General features: G+C 40.8%; 2 protein-coding genes across 5 annotated transcripts in view; one reads left to right on the top strand and one right to left on the bottom strand.

The window, feature by feature from the left end:
* Window positions 1-2,167: 2,167 nt before the first annotated feature.
* On the bottom strand, window positions 2,168-5,250 carry thap11 (THAP domain containing 11). The gene has a single exon (XM_020510461.2). The coding sequence runs from the start codon at window positions 4,800-4,802 to the stop codon at window positions 4,149-4,151; it is 654 nt and encodes a 217-aa protein (XP_020366050.1). The 5' UTR covers window positions 4,803-5,250; the 3' UTR covers window positions 2,168-4,148.
* Window positions 5,251-10,794: 5,544 nt separating this feature from the next.
* The window catches only part of cenpt (centromere protein T), a 71,997-nt gene continuing 63,484 nt past the window's right edge, over window positions 10,795-19,307 (top strand). For 2 of the 4 annotated variants that reach the window (XM_048605904.1, XM_048605900.1), the window contains exons 1-3: window positions 11,469-11,813; window positions 14,435-14,552; window positions 15,747-15,870. In XM_048605904.1, coding sequence (XP_048461861.1) covers window positions 14,455-14,552; window positions 15,747-15,870 — 222 coding nt within the window. In that variant the 5' untranslated portion in view covers window positions 11,469-11,813; window positions 14,435-14,454. The other 2 variants (XM_048605903.1, XM_048605901.1) reach the window with 2 other exon arrangements.

Raw genomic sequence — 19,307 nt, 5'->3', positions numbered from 1 at the left:
TGGACAGTCACTCATTTGTCAGATCCATTATTGGTGGGTTTTCGGTCAGGTGGAGTGAGCGGCTGGACTAGGCAGTTTTGGAAACTTGTAGGTCACAAATCCCAGAAAATAACTTTAAACAGAAAATGCAAGTGATGTTTGTGGCATCTGCTGTTTTGGCACTGCAAATCAATGCTCCTACACATGTATGGGTACTACAGCACCAAGCGATGGCACTCACAATAAACACAGCCTTAGACAACACTCTCCTTCACAGGATATCAAGAATGAAGGTAGTAATTATGAGGCTACAATTAGAAACAGTAATAGACCTCTTGGCCTCATTCATCTGCTCTGCTATTCAATAAGGTTGTAGCTGATCTGATTGTGGACTCTTATGGAGTTTAGAAGAGTCAGAGGTGACTTAATTGAAATATGCAAGATTCTGAGGGGACACAATTGGTGAATGTGCAATAGTGTTTCCTGTTGTGGGAGAATCTAGAAAATGGGTCATTATTTAAAAACAAGGGTTCATCCATTTAAAAGAGATGAGGATTTTTTTTTCTCTCTGAAAGGTTTGTCAGGTTTAGAATTGCCTTTATCCAAAAGCTGTAGATGCAAAATCTTTAAAGATTTTTCAAAGCAGCAATGATTATCTAGGGCTCTTGTGAAGATTTATAGCTCGGGTTGTGGATGAGGTTGTTGGCTTGCTCGCCGAGCTGGCTGGTTATCATACAGATGTTTTGACACCATGTTGGGTAACATGATGATGTTAGCAACAAGCCAACAACCTCAGCATTATTGTCAGGAGTATGCAGGAATGTACATTTGAGGTTAAAATTAGATTAGCCACAATCTCATTGAATGGCAGAGCAGACTACAACTGATTGCCTACTCTTGTTCCTTGTTTCTATGTTGAAGTAACCCTTATAATCAATAGTCATTATATTAAAACAAAATAGAGACCAGAGTGATTACAGTAATACAATAGTTACAAAATTAAGACACCGAAAGGTTTAGTCTTTTAAATTGGTCACTCGAACCCTGAATAAGATTCAAAATTTATTCTTTCAATGTGTGTATTGGCTTTGTCAAATTGTGGGCCACTTTACTTCAGTGAGTCTTTATTATCACAGAAATGAATTGTGAAAGTTAATCCAAAGGCTACCTCTTCATTGTGACCACATCAAGTGGAGAAGGGAACCTTAAAAAAATCTTTTCCCCACCTGCATATTCACCATGTTAATATTATGCTTCACATATTGATGAGTGATCTTTCTAATTACCAACATGTTTCATACTGTTGATACATGATGTTTGACAGTGAAAGCTCAATATTTGTGACAATGCTGCTGCATGCTTATGAAGAATTAACTTTTAGTTAATTATTAGGTTGTTCTGCTCCCAGTACACAAATATGTTTCTTCGCTTAGTCATCATCATTGATTTAAACGTACATATAAATTTACAAGGATGCTGCCAGTACGAAAGGGACTGAGTTATAGGGAGAGGTTGGACAGGAGATTGAGGGATGATCTTATAGAAGTGTATAAGATTGTGAGAGACATGGATAGGGTGAACACACTCAGTCTTTTTCCCAGGATTGGGAAATCGAGGACTAGAGGGCATCAGTTTAAGGTAAAAGGGAAAGAATACATGGGAACCTGAGGGGCAACTTTTTTATGCAGAGGATGGTATGCATATGGAATGAGCTGCCAGCGGAAGTGGTTGAGGCGGATACGTTAACAACATATAAAAGGCATTTGGACGAATACATGGATAGAAAAGGTTTAGAAGGGTACGGGCCAAGTGCAGGGAAATGGCGTTAACATGGACGGACATGTTGGTTGGCATGGAACAGCTTGGGCCAAATGGAGTGTTTCCATGCTGTTGGACTTTATGTCTCTATCATATGGTATTCCTATCCTTTTGTGAATGTTATCAGGACTTAATGAATATTAGTCATTATCAAAATGTAAATTCTAAACAGAATAAGAGCTGTAAAAACAGTGTATTATAGCCAGAATCAAAGAGGGGTAACAGTGAATTAGAGACTTTATTTTATTTAAACAGGACTTAATTACAGCGAGTGATTAATTAGCATTAGAGACACTGTTAGTTTAAATTGAACTCACTGGCAGCAACTGTTTATTTTAAATGATATATATTCAATTTATCACTGTTGCTGGCATGGTAGAAAAAAGACTTTTATTTACATAGCACCTTAAAGTGCTCTGGACATCCCAAAGCATTTTACAACCATTGATGAATACATTGAGAATTAAGAGGCAGAACAATATAGATCTAAAGTTAATAAAGTTGATTGTGATGGTTATACTCATGGCATATGGCACACCATGAAACATCCAAGTAATCAACTACAGATTATTTCAGACTAATGCTGCAGTAATGATGTCACAATCATTAATCCTTCAAAGTAAGACTCCTCACTTAACAATTACCACCACTGGAGTCAATATTTTAAGTCGTTAAAATAAAAACAGAAGATGCGCAGAATACACAGTAGCTCAAGATTGCATTTGAAAAGAGAAAAAGCAGATTCTGATATGTCAGATAGATGCCATTTTTTCTGAATAACAATAACACTATCACAAATGAGCTAGTCCAGAATCAGCAAAGTTGGCCAACAGGATGAAAGAGAACAATAAAATTAACCATTGATGAATAAAACCTCTCTGAAACTGACTTCCTGAATGTTACAGTGCTCTCCAAAATTTGCATTCAAAGATGTAAATATTTCTACTGAAAACCACTGTTAACTTTGGAAATTATAATTTAAAAAAATCCTTCTCTCCAGCACTATTTTGTGTCTAATGTAATTACAGGGGCAGGAAGATAAAATTATTTGAACTTTGTTTCAATCTTGGTATCCAAATTCTCATTAAGGGTAATGATTTGTGTTCATCAGCAGATATCTGTTATTCTATTTATGGCATCAGGCTATTGAAATAATTGTTTGCAATTTTACAGTAATTCTTCAAGGTGCAAAGTGTTCACTATGCAAATTAAGTAGTGTACTATTGTGATATTTGGGAATCATTTAAGATCCAGCCAACTCCAGATAACCATTTTAATTATTGTAGGTTTATGAAATTGTTCTGTTTATTTCAGTATGAGAGATGGACACAACGTTGGCATTATTTGACCTGTTTCAATAAACTTAGTACATTATTGTGAAGAATTTTCTGTAGTGATTACATGATAAATGACTTATTCAGCATTCTGTTTAAAATAAAATATTGTAACTTTTGGAATGTATTTCTGTGAAATTTCATTTAAAGTTGTATGTTTCAAACAGTAAATGACTGAAAAGTTTCCACTTTATAGTTATAGTGCTTTATAGAGGTGACATAAAAAATGGATATCGAGCAAAAGAAGGAAATATTAGAAGGGATGACTGAAAGCTTTTTTAGACCTATGTTTTAAGGAGGGAATTTGATGAGGAAGGTCAGTTGGAGAGGTTTAGGAAGAGAATGCCAACACCAGCCTAACCAATATACTGTTTGAGATTATTTAAATATTGTTCTATCTCTTTGCTTGTTCGTTTTTAAAGTCTCACAATTGTATTAAAAACACTAAAAATTCAAAAAAGTAAAAATCTTATTAAACCAATTTACAAAGTGTAACCATGAGAGGATTTATTATACTTTTTATGGTTATTGTTGTACAGTAACTTAATGTAGAGGGCAATATACAAAATAATGGGGAACTACTAAATTTATAGCATCATTATAATGGAACAAAAACATTGATTCATAACATAGAATATATTGGATTGCGAATGCACTGTTGCTCGAGTGGAAGTTGAACCTTTTTCGGTACCTTGTTGCTTCACTACTTCCTAAAGTTAATTTTAGTACTGCAACCATGCAGAATGCGCCTCAAATTTGACCTGTCGCATGAAACAACCGGTAACTAGGGATGCATATCGTTTGGGATACGCGCGCACACACACACACACAGATTAAGCAAGTGGTGTCACACTATTTTATCACATCTGAAATATCACACGAAAAGTCCTAACATCCTGTGCCATGACGGCACATGATCCTCGTATTTGTCTTTTTTTTCGTTAAATTCTATCTTTCCTCGGGTTCCGTAGCTGCGAAATGTTTGTGAAATATATATATTATTTATAAAACAGGCAGTCACATTCCATGTTTCTTCCTGATGACCGACATGGACAGTAATTTCTCCTTATTCCTCAGCTCCTCCCGCAGGATGGCCTCGCTGACCTTCAGTTGCCGGATGGTGCCTTTCATCTCCTTGATCTTCACCTCCATCAGGGCGATAATGTCCTTCTGCTCGTTGAGTTTCCTGAGCAGCTCCTCGGAGGTGGTGGTGGAGGAGAGTGAGTAGGAGTGATCTAGGCACTCGGGAGCCTCGGGGCGAGGGACGGCGGCGGCGGCGGCCGGGAGAGAAGGCGAGGATGAAGAGGAGGAGGACGAGAAGAAGTAAGGTCCGGACAGGTCAATGGGCTTGACGTCCTCCTGGCCGGCGGCGGCTGCTGGTAGCTTCTTGCGGGAGCGCCTGATCTTCCTCTCGTTGACCCCTCGGAGCGGGAAGATGGTAGGGACCTTGACTGAGTAGGTCTTCCTGCCGCCGGGGAAGTGGGCGCTGCACACCCGGTGTCCGGTGGTAGGATAGAAGGTGCTGAAGCAGCCCGACACTCCGGTGCGGGAGATGTTCTGAAGCCAGAGTCGGCGCTGCTCCTCATCCTTGGGGAAAGTGTAGAAGCGGAGCTCCCGGTCCCGGTGCGAGTTGTTGTAGCAGCCGGGCACGCAGCAGGTGAAGCCGGGCATCCTGCCGCTACGATCCCCGGGGCCAGCGCTGCCCGAGAGGCCTCTTCAATCGCAGGCCTGGCTCCCCGGACTCTCCTGTTCACACGATGCCCTCTCTACCCCACTCAAATCCCCCCGGGTTTATTTATTTTCCCCCCAAACACCGAGTTGGCTGCAAAGCGCAGGCCGCACGGCGGAACTACATCTCCCAGGGTGCAGCGCGACACACGCAGCCACTTCCGGTCAAACAAACAAACTGCTGCAAAAAAGGAGCAATTAACTTTTCTTTCAAAAATAATGAATGCATTTTCGCATGTTTCTGCTAATTTGTATTTGGTTATTATTACACTGATCAACACCTCACAAATTCCATTTACTGTGGTTCCATTTTATCATATTTTTGCATCATACAATCGCATTTTTGTTTTACTGTTACTCTACACCCAAAGCAATAAACATTTTATTACATGAAAATAGGCTGAGAGCTTGCTACCACAGTTCACAGACATAACTAAAAACTGCATTTATAAATGATGTAAACCAGATCCTATATCTTATCTGAGATAGTAGGAACTGCAGATGCTGGAGAATCTGAGATAACAAGGTGTAGAGCTGGATGAACACTTCTGAAGAAGGGTCTAGGCCCGAAACGTCGGCCTTCCTGCTCCTCTGATGCTGCTTGGCCTGCTGTGTTCATCCAGCTCTACACCTTGTTATCTCTTACCCTATATCTTGTCTATTTTGTTCACAGGAGGAACATGACAATCCTGTTTGAAAATTGATCAATCAATTAATTTTACTGATACAAAAACAAAATTGCCGGAAAAGCTCAGCAGGTCTGGCAGCATCTGTGAAGGAAAAAGTAGAGTTAATTTTTTGGGTCCAGTGACCCTTCCTCAGAACTGGACCATTTTGAAAGAGTCACTGGACCCGAAAAGTTAACTCTTTTTTTCCTTCACAGATGCTACCAGACCTGCTGAGCTTTTCCAGCAACTTTGTTTTTGTTCCTGATTTACAGCATCCACAGTTCTTTCGGTTTTTAATTAGTTTTACTGATGATGTTTATCATCATTTAAGGTGTTATCTCAAAGCTGTTTTCCAATTGAAATTTTGAAAATTTTGATTGAACTCATCCATTTTTAAAACACCGCCAATAAAGTTACAAAAGTCAATTTCTGCCAACAGTAAAACTGATATCAGTGAAAGTGACCATGATGTGGAGGAGCCAGTGTTGGACTGGATGGACAAAGTCAGAAGTCACACGACACCAAGTTAAAATCCAACAGGTTTATTTGAAATCACAAATCAGGTGAAGTGGCCACAGTCCCAGACTCTCATTAGAGAGAAAGACAACTATTGGTGCATTATTGTAAGGTTCTAATTTCACTCATGTTCTGTCTGGATCCATACATTTGTTGCTTTGAGGGCAACTATGACTGGGTGAAAAATGTAACATTGCTCCTATTCTGAGAACAAATTATGTATATACTATATATTTAGTACTGGTCTGTCAAAGAAGTGGAAATATTTGTTTACTGTGATCATGATAACCATTCAGGACTGCAAGCAGGCTAGCATGCCGTGGATTCACAATTTGATCACAATATTTTGCACATGTCGTTGCTTAGGCAGCTTAACATGAGCTCCACATTGTCAGACGGTATTGTTGGAGCTAAAACCAGAACCAGTAATTATTTTAATATTTTTAATTTACACAAAAATTAATTATGGAGAATCAGTTTTTACAATTATTGGTACAGAATACTCAAAACTTGCCTTGAGATTTAAATAAGTCATTCTGTAATGGAATTATTTTAACTGAGATGCCAATGGACATAATGGGCCCTTTGTTATTATCACCAAATTTTGTCTCATTGCAACAAGATGGAAACAAAAGGTTAAAATGAGGGAACTGCAAAATCTCAATACTCGGCTTCACTTATACGCCTCCAAGGTTGGGGGTATGTTCTTTTGGAGTTGATCAACTTTATTTTTCAACAAAATGGTAACTAAATATTAAATATTTTTATGAAGTGAACAGGAACACATTACCTGTCTGGAGAACTGTTTGGTAGAACAAAGTCAATTGCTGTTTTGTATTTTTTAATTGTTGTAACAATTAAGTAATTCTGTTTACTTACATATGACAAACTTACAAGAATTGTTATCTAAACAGACAAAGATATTAACCACAAAAACTAGGTATTAATTAGATCCTCATTACAAGTGGCTCATTAATTGTGGTGAACTGTTGATCCTGGAAACCAACAATTATCACCAAATAATATCTGTGCATTCGTCTAATCTTCTTATCACGGACATTTTGCAGCACAGAAGTAAGTGATTTTCCTCATTATGCCTATGCCTGCTTTTCAAATGAGCATTATGACATAGTGCCATTCTCTTGCTTTTTCCATACACTTCACATTGTTTCTATTCAAATAATCAGCTAATGGTCTCTTGAATGCTTTTATTATACCTGCTCCAATATACTTTGATGCAGTGCATTCCAGATCTGAACCACTCATTGAGTAAGAGTCTTTTCGTCACATCGCATTTGCAAATCACTTTAACTCTGTGCCCTGTCATTCTTGATCCTTTAACAAGTGGAAACAGTTTCTCCCTAACTATTCTATCCATACCTCTTGTGGTTTTGAAAGCTTCAGTTAGATCTCCTCTTCGCCTTCTTCCCTCCAAGGACAACAGTCCCAACTTCTCCGATCTGTACTCATAACTGAAGTTTCTCTTCCCTGGAACCATTTTTGTAAAGATGTTCTGCATTCTTCTTCAGATGCATTCACACCCTTCCTACAGGTTGGTACCTAGAACTGCAAAAATACTCCATCAGAGGTTGAACAAGTATCTTGTATAATTTCAGTAAATTGCCCCTGCTGTTGTACTCTATGCCTCTATCAAATAAAGCTCTGGTTACTGTAAGATCAGAGATAGCAAGAACTGCCGATGCTGGAGTCAGAGTCAACACAGTTGAGCTGGAGGAACACAGCAGGTAAGGCAGCATCAGAGGAGTAGGAAAGTCAACATTTCAGGTCGGGACCCTTCTTCAGAACTGGGGAGGGAGAAGGGAGCTGGGAAATAAATTGAGGGAGGAGGGATGGGGCTGGGGTAAGATAGGTGGGATGGTGGTAGGTGGTTGCAAGTGGTGGAGTAGGGATTGGTCAGTGGGAAGGGTGGGGTGGATAGGTGGGGAAGAAGATGGACAGGTTGTGTCAGGTCAAGGAGGTGGGGATGAGAGGGAGGTTTGGATGTGGGATGAGGCCAGGGGTGGGGAGATTTTAAAATTGGTGAAGTCTATGTTCAGGCCATATGGCTGTAGGCTCCTGAGGTGGAATATGAGGTTTTGTTCCTCCAGTTTGCGTGTAGTGTCATTGTTGCACTGGAAGAGGCCCAGGATGAATGTGTCATCAAGGGAGTGGGAGGGGAAGTGAAAATGGTTAGCGACCGGAAGGTGTTGTCAATTATCACACACAGAGAGCGCAGATGCTCCATGAAATCGTACCCAAGTCGGTGCTTGGTCTCACCGATGTAGAGGAGGCCACATCAGGAGCAACGAATACAGTAGACCAGGTTGAAGGATGTACTAGTGAACCCCTGTCGGATATGGGAAGTTTATTTTCGGCCTTGGATGGAGATGAGAGGGGAGGTGTAGGGGCAGGTGTAGCACTTCCTGCGATCGCAGGAAAAGGTGCTGGGTGTGGTGGGGTTAGTGGGGAGTGTGGAGGGGACGAGGGAGTCACGGAATGAGCGGTCCCTACAAAAGGCAGATAAGGGTTTCCTCTCACCCACCCCCATGTAAGAATGCGATCCCTTCCACCTAATTCCTTCACCTCCATCGCATCTGCTCCTAAGATGGAGCGTTCCACTCCTGGACATCCCCGATGTCCTCAGGACTGCAACACCGCACCCCTTCCACTCCGTGATTAAAAATGCCCTCAACCACATCTCTTGCATTTCCCACACTTCTGCTGTAAAACCCTCTCCCCCCGCAACAAAAATAAAGACAGCGTCCCCCTAGTCCTCAAATACCACCGCACCAATCTCTGCATCCAACGTATCATTCTCCACCATTTCCGCCACCTACAATCCGACCCCACGACCAAAGAGATATTTCCCTCCTTACCCCTATCTGCCTTTTAACTCCCCCTTCCACTCCCTGGGTGACATGTCCATCCTGGGCCTCCTCCAGTGTCACAATGATGCCACACACAAACTGGAGGAGCAACACATCATATTCTGCCTCGGGAGCCTACAGCCCAATGGCCTGAACATTGAATTTCTACCACAAAAATAAAATAATTCCAGCAATTCAAGGTAGTGACCTAAATGGACCATGTCACCAACTCTCTTGTTCCTCAACTCCTATTGTGTTATCAGCCTGGATAAGTCACAATTTATCTCAGTTAAAAATTGGATGGAGCACTGTGCAATATTGTTGAGTTCTCAGAATGATATCCCATCTGAATGCAGCAGCTCTCAGAATGCAGCACTCCCTTTTCAGGTTCTGTAGAAGGGTTTCAGATTTGAAATGTTAACCCCGTCTCTCTCCCCACTGGTGCTGCTAACCCTTTGAGTTTCTTCAGCAATTTCTATTTTTATTCACTCATTATCCTAGATTGTACATTCAAGTTCCCTGATTTCTGTCAGTTAGGTTTCCTGGAGCATAAGGTCAGATGTATGCACACACCATACTACATCATCTCTTAGTTTGTTCCATTCTATATATAGTCAAAGACAATGTAGAAAACTTGGTGTAACATGTTGATAAAGGCGTTAGACTTAAATTGAAATCATGACACTTCTAAACTTTAATTTTTCCAGTAGCAACAAAAGACAATCAACTGGCACTGAGGTGCCCATCTTGACATGATGTTTTGCACTTGGAATATAGTCTACCATTGTGCATCCTGGAAAATAACCTTCATTAAGTCATTCCAACTTCTGGGTTGATGGCCTGAACAATGAAGCAGTGCTTCTGCCAGGTGTGGATGTCTAGAATCATAGAATCCCTACAGTATGGAAGCAGACCATTTGGCCCATCAAATCTACACCAACCTTCTGAAGAGCATTCCACCAGACCAATTCCCTACCATATCCCTGTAACCTTGCATTTCCTATGGCTAATCCCTCTAGCCTACACAGCCCTGGACACTAAGGGCAATTTAGCATGGCAGAGCCACCTAACCCGCACATCTTTGGACTGTAGGAGAAAACCAGAGCACCTGGAGGAAACCCATATAGACACAGGGAGAACATGCTAACTCCACACAGACAGTCGCCAGAGGATGGAATCAAACCCAGGTCTCTGGCTCTATGAGGCAGCAGTGCTAACCACTGAGCTGCTGCGTTGCCCCATTAAAAGAAAATGAAAGAAGTTTATTGAGTTGCAAGTATAATTTAATGAACTTGGTTAAACCCAGATTAAGGCATATTGGTCATTTTTAACAATCTCAATCCTTATAAAAGTATAATTTTTTTTTATTGGGTTGTCAACCCTTCAGCATTGTCCTGAGGTTTCCAGGAAATAAAGATTAATCTCCTCAAGACTGGCTCAAGGAACATGCAAGAAAATGTCACAGATGCAAGAATTATTTTTACATTTTCTTTAAACATTTTAATTTATTAATTAAAAAGATTATTGAATTGGAGGAAGGGATTATTTTACTGAGCGGAGCATTTGGAGGTGGGAGCTCTTGATCCCTCCTGGAATATGTCCAACAAAAGCCAGCAATCCTAGCTCCTGTAGTTTTGCAAAATTAAGTAAAATAGTGTGAAGAAGGTGAGGGAGTGGCCCAATATGAAGAGCATTTCTTTTAACAGCGAGGATAGTTAGAACTATTCATTGTCATGGGTAGAATCTATAAGTCCTTTCCAATGGACTGAGTTAATTGCTTTATTTAGTGAATATTAATGAGTATTAAACAGAAGAGTAGTCCTCAGCTAGAGTGCTTACATGGGGATGATATAATTTGACTGCTTGCGAAGCAGCAAATTACCACTTCAGATCTGTAATGCAGGAATTTGTCCTCTCTAGGCCGTTCCCTGGACAGCTGAGACAAACATCAACTGCACCTGGAGGACCATCAACTTGGTGAAAGATGCTCTTTGGCCTGTCTGAAACCTGTTGAACTTCCAGTGTAATGTTGTCCTCGACCAAGTATTGTGGTACTAGCACATTTCAAAATCTAACTACTGGGTGACGCACTAAAGCTTGAAGCAGCTGCCACCAAAGCATTGTGGGAAAAGGCCACTGTCTCAGGCCTTTTATTGCCATGTTATCCTGAGGGTCTGCTAACATATAGAAATCCTCATGGCTTGTATTGGGTATGTAAATAGTTCCAATTTTGCATTTGGATGAGGGCACCTAAAATTGCAATTCACAAATGAGAAATGAAATATTTTTATTGTATTTTCTGAAATGTCTGACTTAAACTGTTTTGTACTGTACTTATAATTTATTAAAAAAATATATTTTTGGAAAAAAAACATTTTTTGCTGCAATATACAAAATGTGACATCAATCCAGAGTTCTAATAGAGCTTCAACTAACTTGGCAATTGCTTTTTCATAAGATACACGTATAAAAAGCTATAGAACTTTATTAAAATCTGATGTAGCTCAGTATATTAAGTTTCCAATTTGTATTACTCCTGCCAGTCTGCTCCGAAGTATCTAGAAGTTAGCCAGCCACAGTGTCTTTAGCTAAGCGTGAAGAGAACTTTTGATTGACAGCTGGTAGCCTCTTGGAGGGAAAATGGGCCTGAACACAAATAAAATCTTGGATGAGCAGAAATGAGTAGATTTGGGTCGCTGGACGGAAACTTCAGGAAATGAACTACATTTTCCAATGGCCATTGCAGGAATAACGGGATCGTGACCTCGTGCTTCCGGTTGCAGGTTATCGCGAGAAGTAGTTGAATGCTGAGGCGGGACGGGTGGTTGCTGGGGCTCGGCCGTTATCAGCCGGCGTTACTAGGCCTCGGTAATACCCGGTTTACGTTTGACAGCGCAGAGCAGGTGAATAAAAAAAAAAACCACGGGCTAGATTGTAACTCATTCAAAATCCCTTAATTTACGGAGAGTTCAAATTGAACATTTTATTCAATTTCCGGCAAATACGCACAGGTCGTTAAAGTAATCTAAACTTCTGGAAAATAACGGGAATATACGATGTTGTGATCAGGCTCGACTTTATCTCACGTTATTGGACGAAAAGCAGGAAAGTGGAGTTGAGATATATCCGAACAGTGGTGATCTCATTGAATGGCTGAGCGGACTCGATAGGGTGAATGGTAACTCCCTGAGGACGATTGTGTTTTTTTTTAACCAGTGAAACTCACCGCATCACAAAGTCGGGGCCATTGAACTGAAGCAGTGACGGTGATTATCTTTGCTGGCTGTTCGCCTTGTGAATGTTACCATTGCTATTCATGTCGTGTTAGCACCATAACTGCAGCCTGTAAGAGTAGGTTACTGGAGTGAGTCTGGAGGACACAACCACTGCTCAATGGAAATTGCTGGAGAAACTCAGTAGTATCTGACAGCATGTGTGGAGAGAGAGAAAACAGAGTTGATATTTCGAGTCCAGTGACCCTTCTTCGGAACCGTTTTCTCTCGATGGTTTCTCCAGCACCCACCCGCAGCTCTTTTTTATCTCACTGCTCAGTAGACGCTGATCCAGGGGACTGACCTAGTAACCAAGACATGACTCCCAACAGGGGTAAACTAACCTGATAACCAGTACCCTGACTGAGAGAATTGACCTTGTTAACCTGCGCACCAAACCTGTGATTAGGGAATTAACCTCGTAGCTGAAAGCCAACTGTGTAACCGTGGTAGTGACCTTGGAAATAAGTGTGATTTGGCAACCTTGCTGCTGAATAATACCCAGGGCCCACTGAGCTTATTCTAACCTGGGCATTTATTGTGTAATAGTATTCTAGTGATTCTCTGACGATTCTGGCACCAAATTTTTATTTCAACATTATACTTTATTTAGAAAAAAAATCTATAAGTACATACAAAAGATCCTAAAAACAGTTCTGTGCAGTCTTTGCAGAGCAAAAAAGAGACACGATACATTGGAATTTGATATTCTTTAGAGCTTCCCTGTAGTTGCAAAACAAAGATGTTTTCTACTTGTACAGGAGCCTATTTACTTTTAGTTTGAGTCAACAAGGGATCTGACAACTGAATATTCCCTCGTTATACTTTGGCCAAAAGACCTTAGATGGTTGTCTTTCCCCACTGTGTATTTGCAGCAGCTACCCCAAACTTTAGTGCTTCCCTTCAGCATGTGATGCTGGAACTTGGAATGCTCCAGTTTGCAACACACAATTCGGGCACCAAAACAAACACTCCAAGGAGCTGACTGCAAGTTTTGGGTTTGGACTCAATGAACTAATGCCACAAAATGGGCTTTGACCAATCCAGTAAATGGGCACTGACTACTGCCAAAGTGTTGTTTAATCTAGCTTCGCAAAAATTGACTGCAATGTTTACCATCACAATTAGCTGCACTTCCAAAATAATTGTACAGAAATTTCAGACATTTCTCCAATTATGCAGTAGATAAATGGTAATATTTTCATGAAATGACATGCCTATTCTTTGGCCAATATTGCATTAAAGATCAGATCTGTTATTATTACAGAAAATTCCTGTTTGCAGGCATGTTTACAGAGGAAAGGTAATTTCAATGTAAAGTAATTAGTTTCTCAACTATTCAAAAGCTGTGGCAGTTTAATATGATTTTTCAGACATTGTGTTCTTTTACCAGTATATTTGCAGATTTATTTTGTTAAAATACTGCCCCTTCAAATCAAACCTTTTGTTCTCCGATCGGGGAACTTTAAGTTCAATTTCATGAGTGCTGCTTGATTTTGCTTCATTTAACTGCCTATTTGTTTGGAGCGGGAAAAGAGAATGGTGGTAGAATTTCAAATATGATGACCTTACAGTAGAATTATTAGGATGTAAATCCCATCCAAGAGCATTGCTAACAGCATTCACTAGATAGTGATGAGCAGTGGAGGTGTGAGCAGTTTTTTTCATCTATCGTACAGGCTGAGTTAGATTTTTGTATCTTTGCCTTTTTTTTTGTCAGTTAAAATATTTCTCCAGCATAATAATGTCAGGTGTCAAAATACATTTAAGTGACGAAAATAAAGGTACTTCAGTTTTATTTTGGTGGGTATCAAGACAAACTGGATAATCTGAAAATTAGGCAAGTTTAAGCCTTGAAAGAACAGTCTATACGGTCTAGGCCCAAAACGTCAGCCTTCCTGCTCCTCTGATGCTGCATGGCCTGCTGTATTCATCCAGCTCTACACCTTATTATCTCAGATTCTCCAGCATCTGCAGTTCCTACTATCTCTATACATGGATTGTGTTTTGTTTGTGTTTTGCTACTTTTTATAGTCCAGTCCATTTATGATGAATACATAACAGGATTGAAAATATGGTTTCCAGATCAGCAAATTAGGCGAGTGATCTGACAGAAGTAGTGCTGATGCAGAGTTTTTAGTGAAAATCCAATATGCTTCTAAATTCCAAGAAAATATGAGGAACCTTCAAACTTTCTGTTACAGGTCACAGGCTGGTGAAAAGGACTTATGTTTATGGTTTTATTTCTGCAGACTTTTTCAACACACAGGAAATGGATTCTTTACCTGAGGATATGACGATGCGTACCCTAATTAAAGGTATGATTGCCGAAGAGGTTCCACAGAGCATAGTGCGTCCAGGGACACACAGGTAAGAATGATATCTCGCCAGGTTATATTCATCTGCTGCCTCCTTCAAGACCACTGATATAAGTTATCGTTCCTAGCAAAAATGCCTGCTCAGGCACTCAGACGAGTGAAGCATTTGAGGATACTTAATGAAGGGTCTAGCCTCTGTTCGTGCTTGATTTTGAATCTCCCCACTGTCAGAATTTATCAACTGCACTGACTGCCAGGTTAAGGCATTGTCTTGAAATCCTATAGGATTCTGCTGTACAGAATCAAATTTTCCTCTTGACGTTACTGTTTCAAGCTCTCCTGAATGTTCAAATCTGTGAACTGGGGCTGCCTTTCAGCACTTTTATCTGTTGTGGTCTGAGACCAACTTTGTTCAAGTAAATGTTTTTAACTGGGAGTTTGCCAGGTTTCGAAAGAACCAGCTCAAGTTGCCCCTTATGGCTTAGTTGCAGATTTTACGGTATTTCCCCATGTCTCTGATGTTTGAGTTTTGTGTGCAATTTAGTGTGATGCTGTTTTCCAGTTTAAGAATCTGAAGGAAATTGATGTTTTACTGATGAACTCAGAAATAACAGTGTAAATTGTGCATTACCAGCTTGAGCTGCTTTTGTGCTAATGTTGCTACACAGGTCTGTGGTACTCTGAGACCTCTGAGCCTTAACGTCCCAACAAATTGAAGAAGAACTAATAGTAGTGAATGTAACATTTTGTGCTACCTCAGATGACAGCACGTGGGGCACTGCAACAGTCAAGTCTAGGCTGTTGTGTATATTGATAATTTAACATTGTTGATGGGAAAACCGCGTTTTTTTTTGTCACTGCCACAATATGACCATTAAAAGTCCACTTGTGCAACAGCATCAGAATTTACTGCTCAATAAAGTTGCTGTTGAGTCCCTTCCAAAAATATAAAATCAAGTTAGCTTGTCATATGTCATTTTCCATCGAGTACTGAATTCAATGGTGCAACAATGTGTGGCCACACTGATTTGACTTGACATTTTTCAGAAAGTCTGTTCAGTGGTATAATCAGGATTGAAGGTGCACAGACAGCCATCATGTATTCCAGTAAGAAATGTTTTTTTCAACAAGGCTTAACGAATACTCTATGCAGATGTAACTTCATCCACAGTTAGTGAGTTATGACACCCACAAATCATTCTGCACCAATTATTTAGATCTTAATTATTTTTCTCTTTAAACATAGGTTATGGAAAAAGACAAGTACTCCCAAAAAGCTCATTGATGTCCCTATGCAACAGTCTCCAAGTATGGTTCTCCGTAGTCAAATGAAAGCAAAAGTTAAAAGTTCTCAGCTAACTGATGCTGCTGTGAGTAATGGACCATTTTCTGCTTTTGAATCAACATCATTTTGTTTTAATGTATTGTTGCAAAGAAGTTGGGTATTTAGTTTTTTGAAAGTAAAATTTTCAGTAAAGTGTCTCATCATGCAGTATATGGTGTCATATCATGTTCTAGGATGCTCCTTTGCAGTAAACTGGTAGTTTGGCTCAGTTGATAGCACTCATGTTTTTGAGTCAGAGGTGATGAGTAGCCACTGAAATGCAGAAGAGCTGCATTATTTGAGGCATTAAAACAAAGCCCCATCCACCTAATCAGCTGTAGTAAGATCCTGTGACACTGAACAGAAGGATTGAATTTAATATCTATGACTTTATACTCTGATGCTTGAAATAATGGGCTTTGGAGTATGGAGGATATTAGAAAATGTCTATTTCAAGATATCTGTGTTGCAGTAGGTAACTTTGTGGATCATATTTTGGTATTCTGGGGGCAGTGCAAGCAAGCATGGTTATGATCTAAAAGAAACAATGCATGAGTTCATTAAACAACAATTTCTAAAGAACTGCAGATGCTGAATGTCAGAAACAAATAGAGAAATTGCTGGAAAAACTCAGCCAGTCTGGCAGCATCTGTGGGAAGAAAGCAGAGTTAACATTTCGATCCACTGACCCTTCTTCAGAACTGATTTTAGCAAGGTAAAGATTGGTGTATATGCTGAAGGTGGGTTGAGGGGAGGAATAAGCCAGCGGCGAGAGTAGGAGCAGGCAGCCCGAGGCGGCAGTCAGGGCGGGGTCAGGCCTTGTGATGAATGCGAGCCCAGGACTGTGATGTTGAACTATTAACTGTGTTTCTTTGTTTTTTCTATGCTGTAGTAAGAAAGACTGTAATGTTTAACTTCATGGCTTGCTTTCGTTTTTCTGCTTTGTACTAAGATTCTAGGTATATTTGTACCTAAGATGGCATCGTAAGTGGTAGCTTGTAAACTGTTCACTGTACTCATGCGAGTGAGTACATATGACAGTAAAAGCTAATTCTAATTCTAAATTATAGTGGAGATGGAGCCCAGAGAGAGGGAAACACAGGCAGTCAAAGGAATGAGAAAAGGCCAGCATGGGAGAATCAGTAGTTGCTAATGGAGACTATTAGTGGCTGGCAATGTGTTGTTTGTGGTAGCAGCCCATGTGATGACAAGGTCTGGTATGTGGAGGTTGGGGTAAGGTCGTGGGAGAACATGCTCAGGCCTTAACATTATTGAATTCTACTGAGTTCTGAAGATTGCAGGGTCTCCAAGCAGAAAATGTGCGGGTGGCATGGTGGCTCAGTGGTTAGGGGTAGAATTGTAATTCACAGCGCCAGGAATCTGGGTTTGATTCCAGCCTATGGTGACTGTCTGCATGGCGCTTGCATGTTCTCCCGGTGTCTGTGTGGGTTTCCTCCGGGTGTTCCAGTTTCCTCCCAGTGTCCAAAGATGTGCAAGTGAGGTGGATTGGCCATGCTAAATTGCTCATTGTGTCTATGGATCTGCAGGCTAGGTGGATTAGCCAGCATAAATGTGGGGTTTATGGAGATAGGGCGAGGGTCTGGATCTGGGTGGGATGCACTTTGGAAGGTTGGTGCAGACTTGATGGACCAAATTGCCTCTTTCCGCATTATAGGTGTTTTACGATTCTGTGAAAATGAGATGCTGTTCTTCCAGCTTGTGCTGAGCTTTGCAGGAGCAATGTGGCAAGCCCGAGACGGTGATGTTGACCAGGCAACATAATTGTGTGTTGATATGGCATGCAACAGGAAGCTCAGAATCGTTTTTGCGGACACAGCGTAGGTGTTCCGCAAAGCAGTTGCTCAGTCTGTGTTCGTCTCCCCAGTATAGAGGAGACTACATTGTGAACAGCGAATACAGTAGACTAGATTGAGTGAGTGAAGTGCAGGTAAATCGTTGCTTCATCTGGAAGGTATATCTAGGCTCTTGGATAGTGAGGAGGGAGAATAAATGAGCAGGTGTTTCACCTTCTGCAATTGCATGGGAAGGTGCCGTGAGTATGGGGAAGCATTGGGAGTGGAGGAGGAGTGGGTCAAGGTGTCTTGGAGGGAACGGTACCTGCAGAATGCTGACAAAGGAGGGGAGAGGAATATATGTCTGGTCGTGGCATCCCACTGCAGATGGTAGAAATGGCAGCTAATGATCCTTTTCCTAGCTTCAATCAGTTCTGAACTTAAAACGTTAACTCTGCTTTCTCTCCACAGATGCTGTCTAATCTGCTGAGTTTCTCCAGCAATTTCTGTTTTTGTTTCTGAGTTCATCCTGTTCCATTACTATATGTCGAGACGAAAGTGTGAATATGTTGAAAGTGGGTTAGGAATTTCATAGATCATAGAAGATCATCGAATCCCTACAGTGTGGAAACAGGCCATTCACCCCACAAGTCCACACCGTCCCTCTGAAGAGCATCCCACCCAGACCCATCCCCTACCCCTGCATTTCCCCATGTCTAACCCACCTAATCTAAACATCCCTGGACACTATATGGGCAATTTAGCATAGCCAATCCACCTAACCCGCACATCTTTGGACTGTGGGAGGAAACCGGAACACCCGGACGAAACCCACACAGACACAGGGAGAATGTGCAAACTCCACACAGACAGTCGCCCGAGGGTGGAATGGACCCCGGGTTCCTGGAGCTGTGAGGCAGCAGTGCTAACCACTGAGCCACTGCTGTACAGGTTTCCGATAAAGATGTTGCAATCCCTCACTTATTAAGTGAGCACAACTCAAGAAAAACAAAACAAAAATAGAAATTGTGCTGTGCTATCAAATGAAATCTACTGCATTGACCCTTTATAACTGTCAAATTTTTATTATTAATTGTTGCCCTTGGCTCAGGGATCGTTCACTCCACTCTGAGTCAGGAGATTGAGTGTGAAATTCCCAGTCCAGATATTTGAGCAAATAAATTAGGCTGCTACTTTTGTGCTGTCCAAAGTAATGTTTCATTAAACCAAAATTTCATTTGCTGGCTCAGATAAAAGATCCCAAAAGCACGCTCTCAATATCTATTTACCCCTTAGCACACAATATTAAAATCACCTGATCATTTATTTCACAACTATTTGTGGAAAGTTACATGAGGAAATTGGCCATCGCCTTTGGGGTTCTGTAAATTATTTGAATTTTTATTTGAGTTCCTGTCTAGGCAATAAGTTGACAGATAGTAGTTTCAGTGTATTTTTTAATCAACCTGTTCCGAGATACTATAGCACAACTTTGGAGCAGGTGGGATTTCAATTTGGGCCTTGCTGACTCTTGGCCAGAAGTAGGGATACTACCACTGCACTTCAAGAGCCCTACAGTAGTTTTGGTGCATCAGATTAAGATAATTTATTGAGTAATAAAGCAATTCTTAACAATCAGCCAATAGTTTGAATCACACATGGCTTTCACTTTCTGAAACAGCTTGGACAC

This window comes from Rhincodon typus, chromosome 15 (assembly GCF_021869965.1).
Source record: "Rhincodon typus isolate 14 chromosome 15, sRhiTyp1.1, whole genome shotgun sequence".
Taxonomy (NCBI): Eukaryota; Metazoa; Chordata; class Chondrichthyes; order Orectolobiformes; family Rhincodontidae; genus Rhincodon; species Rhincodon typus.
Note: the sequence above shows the minus strand (reverse complement) of the source record. Positions and strands in the feature narration are given on the sequence as shown.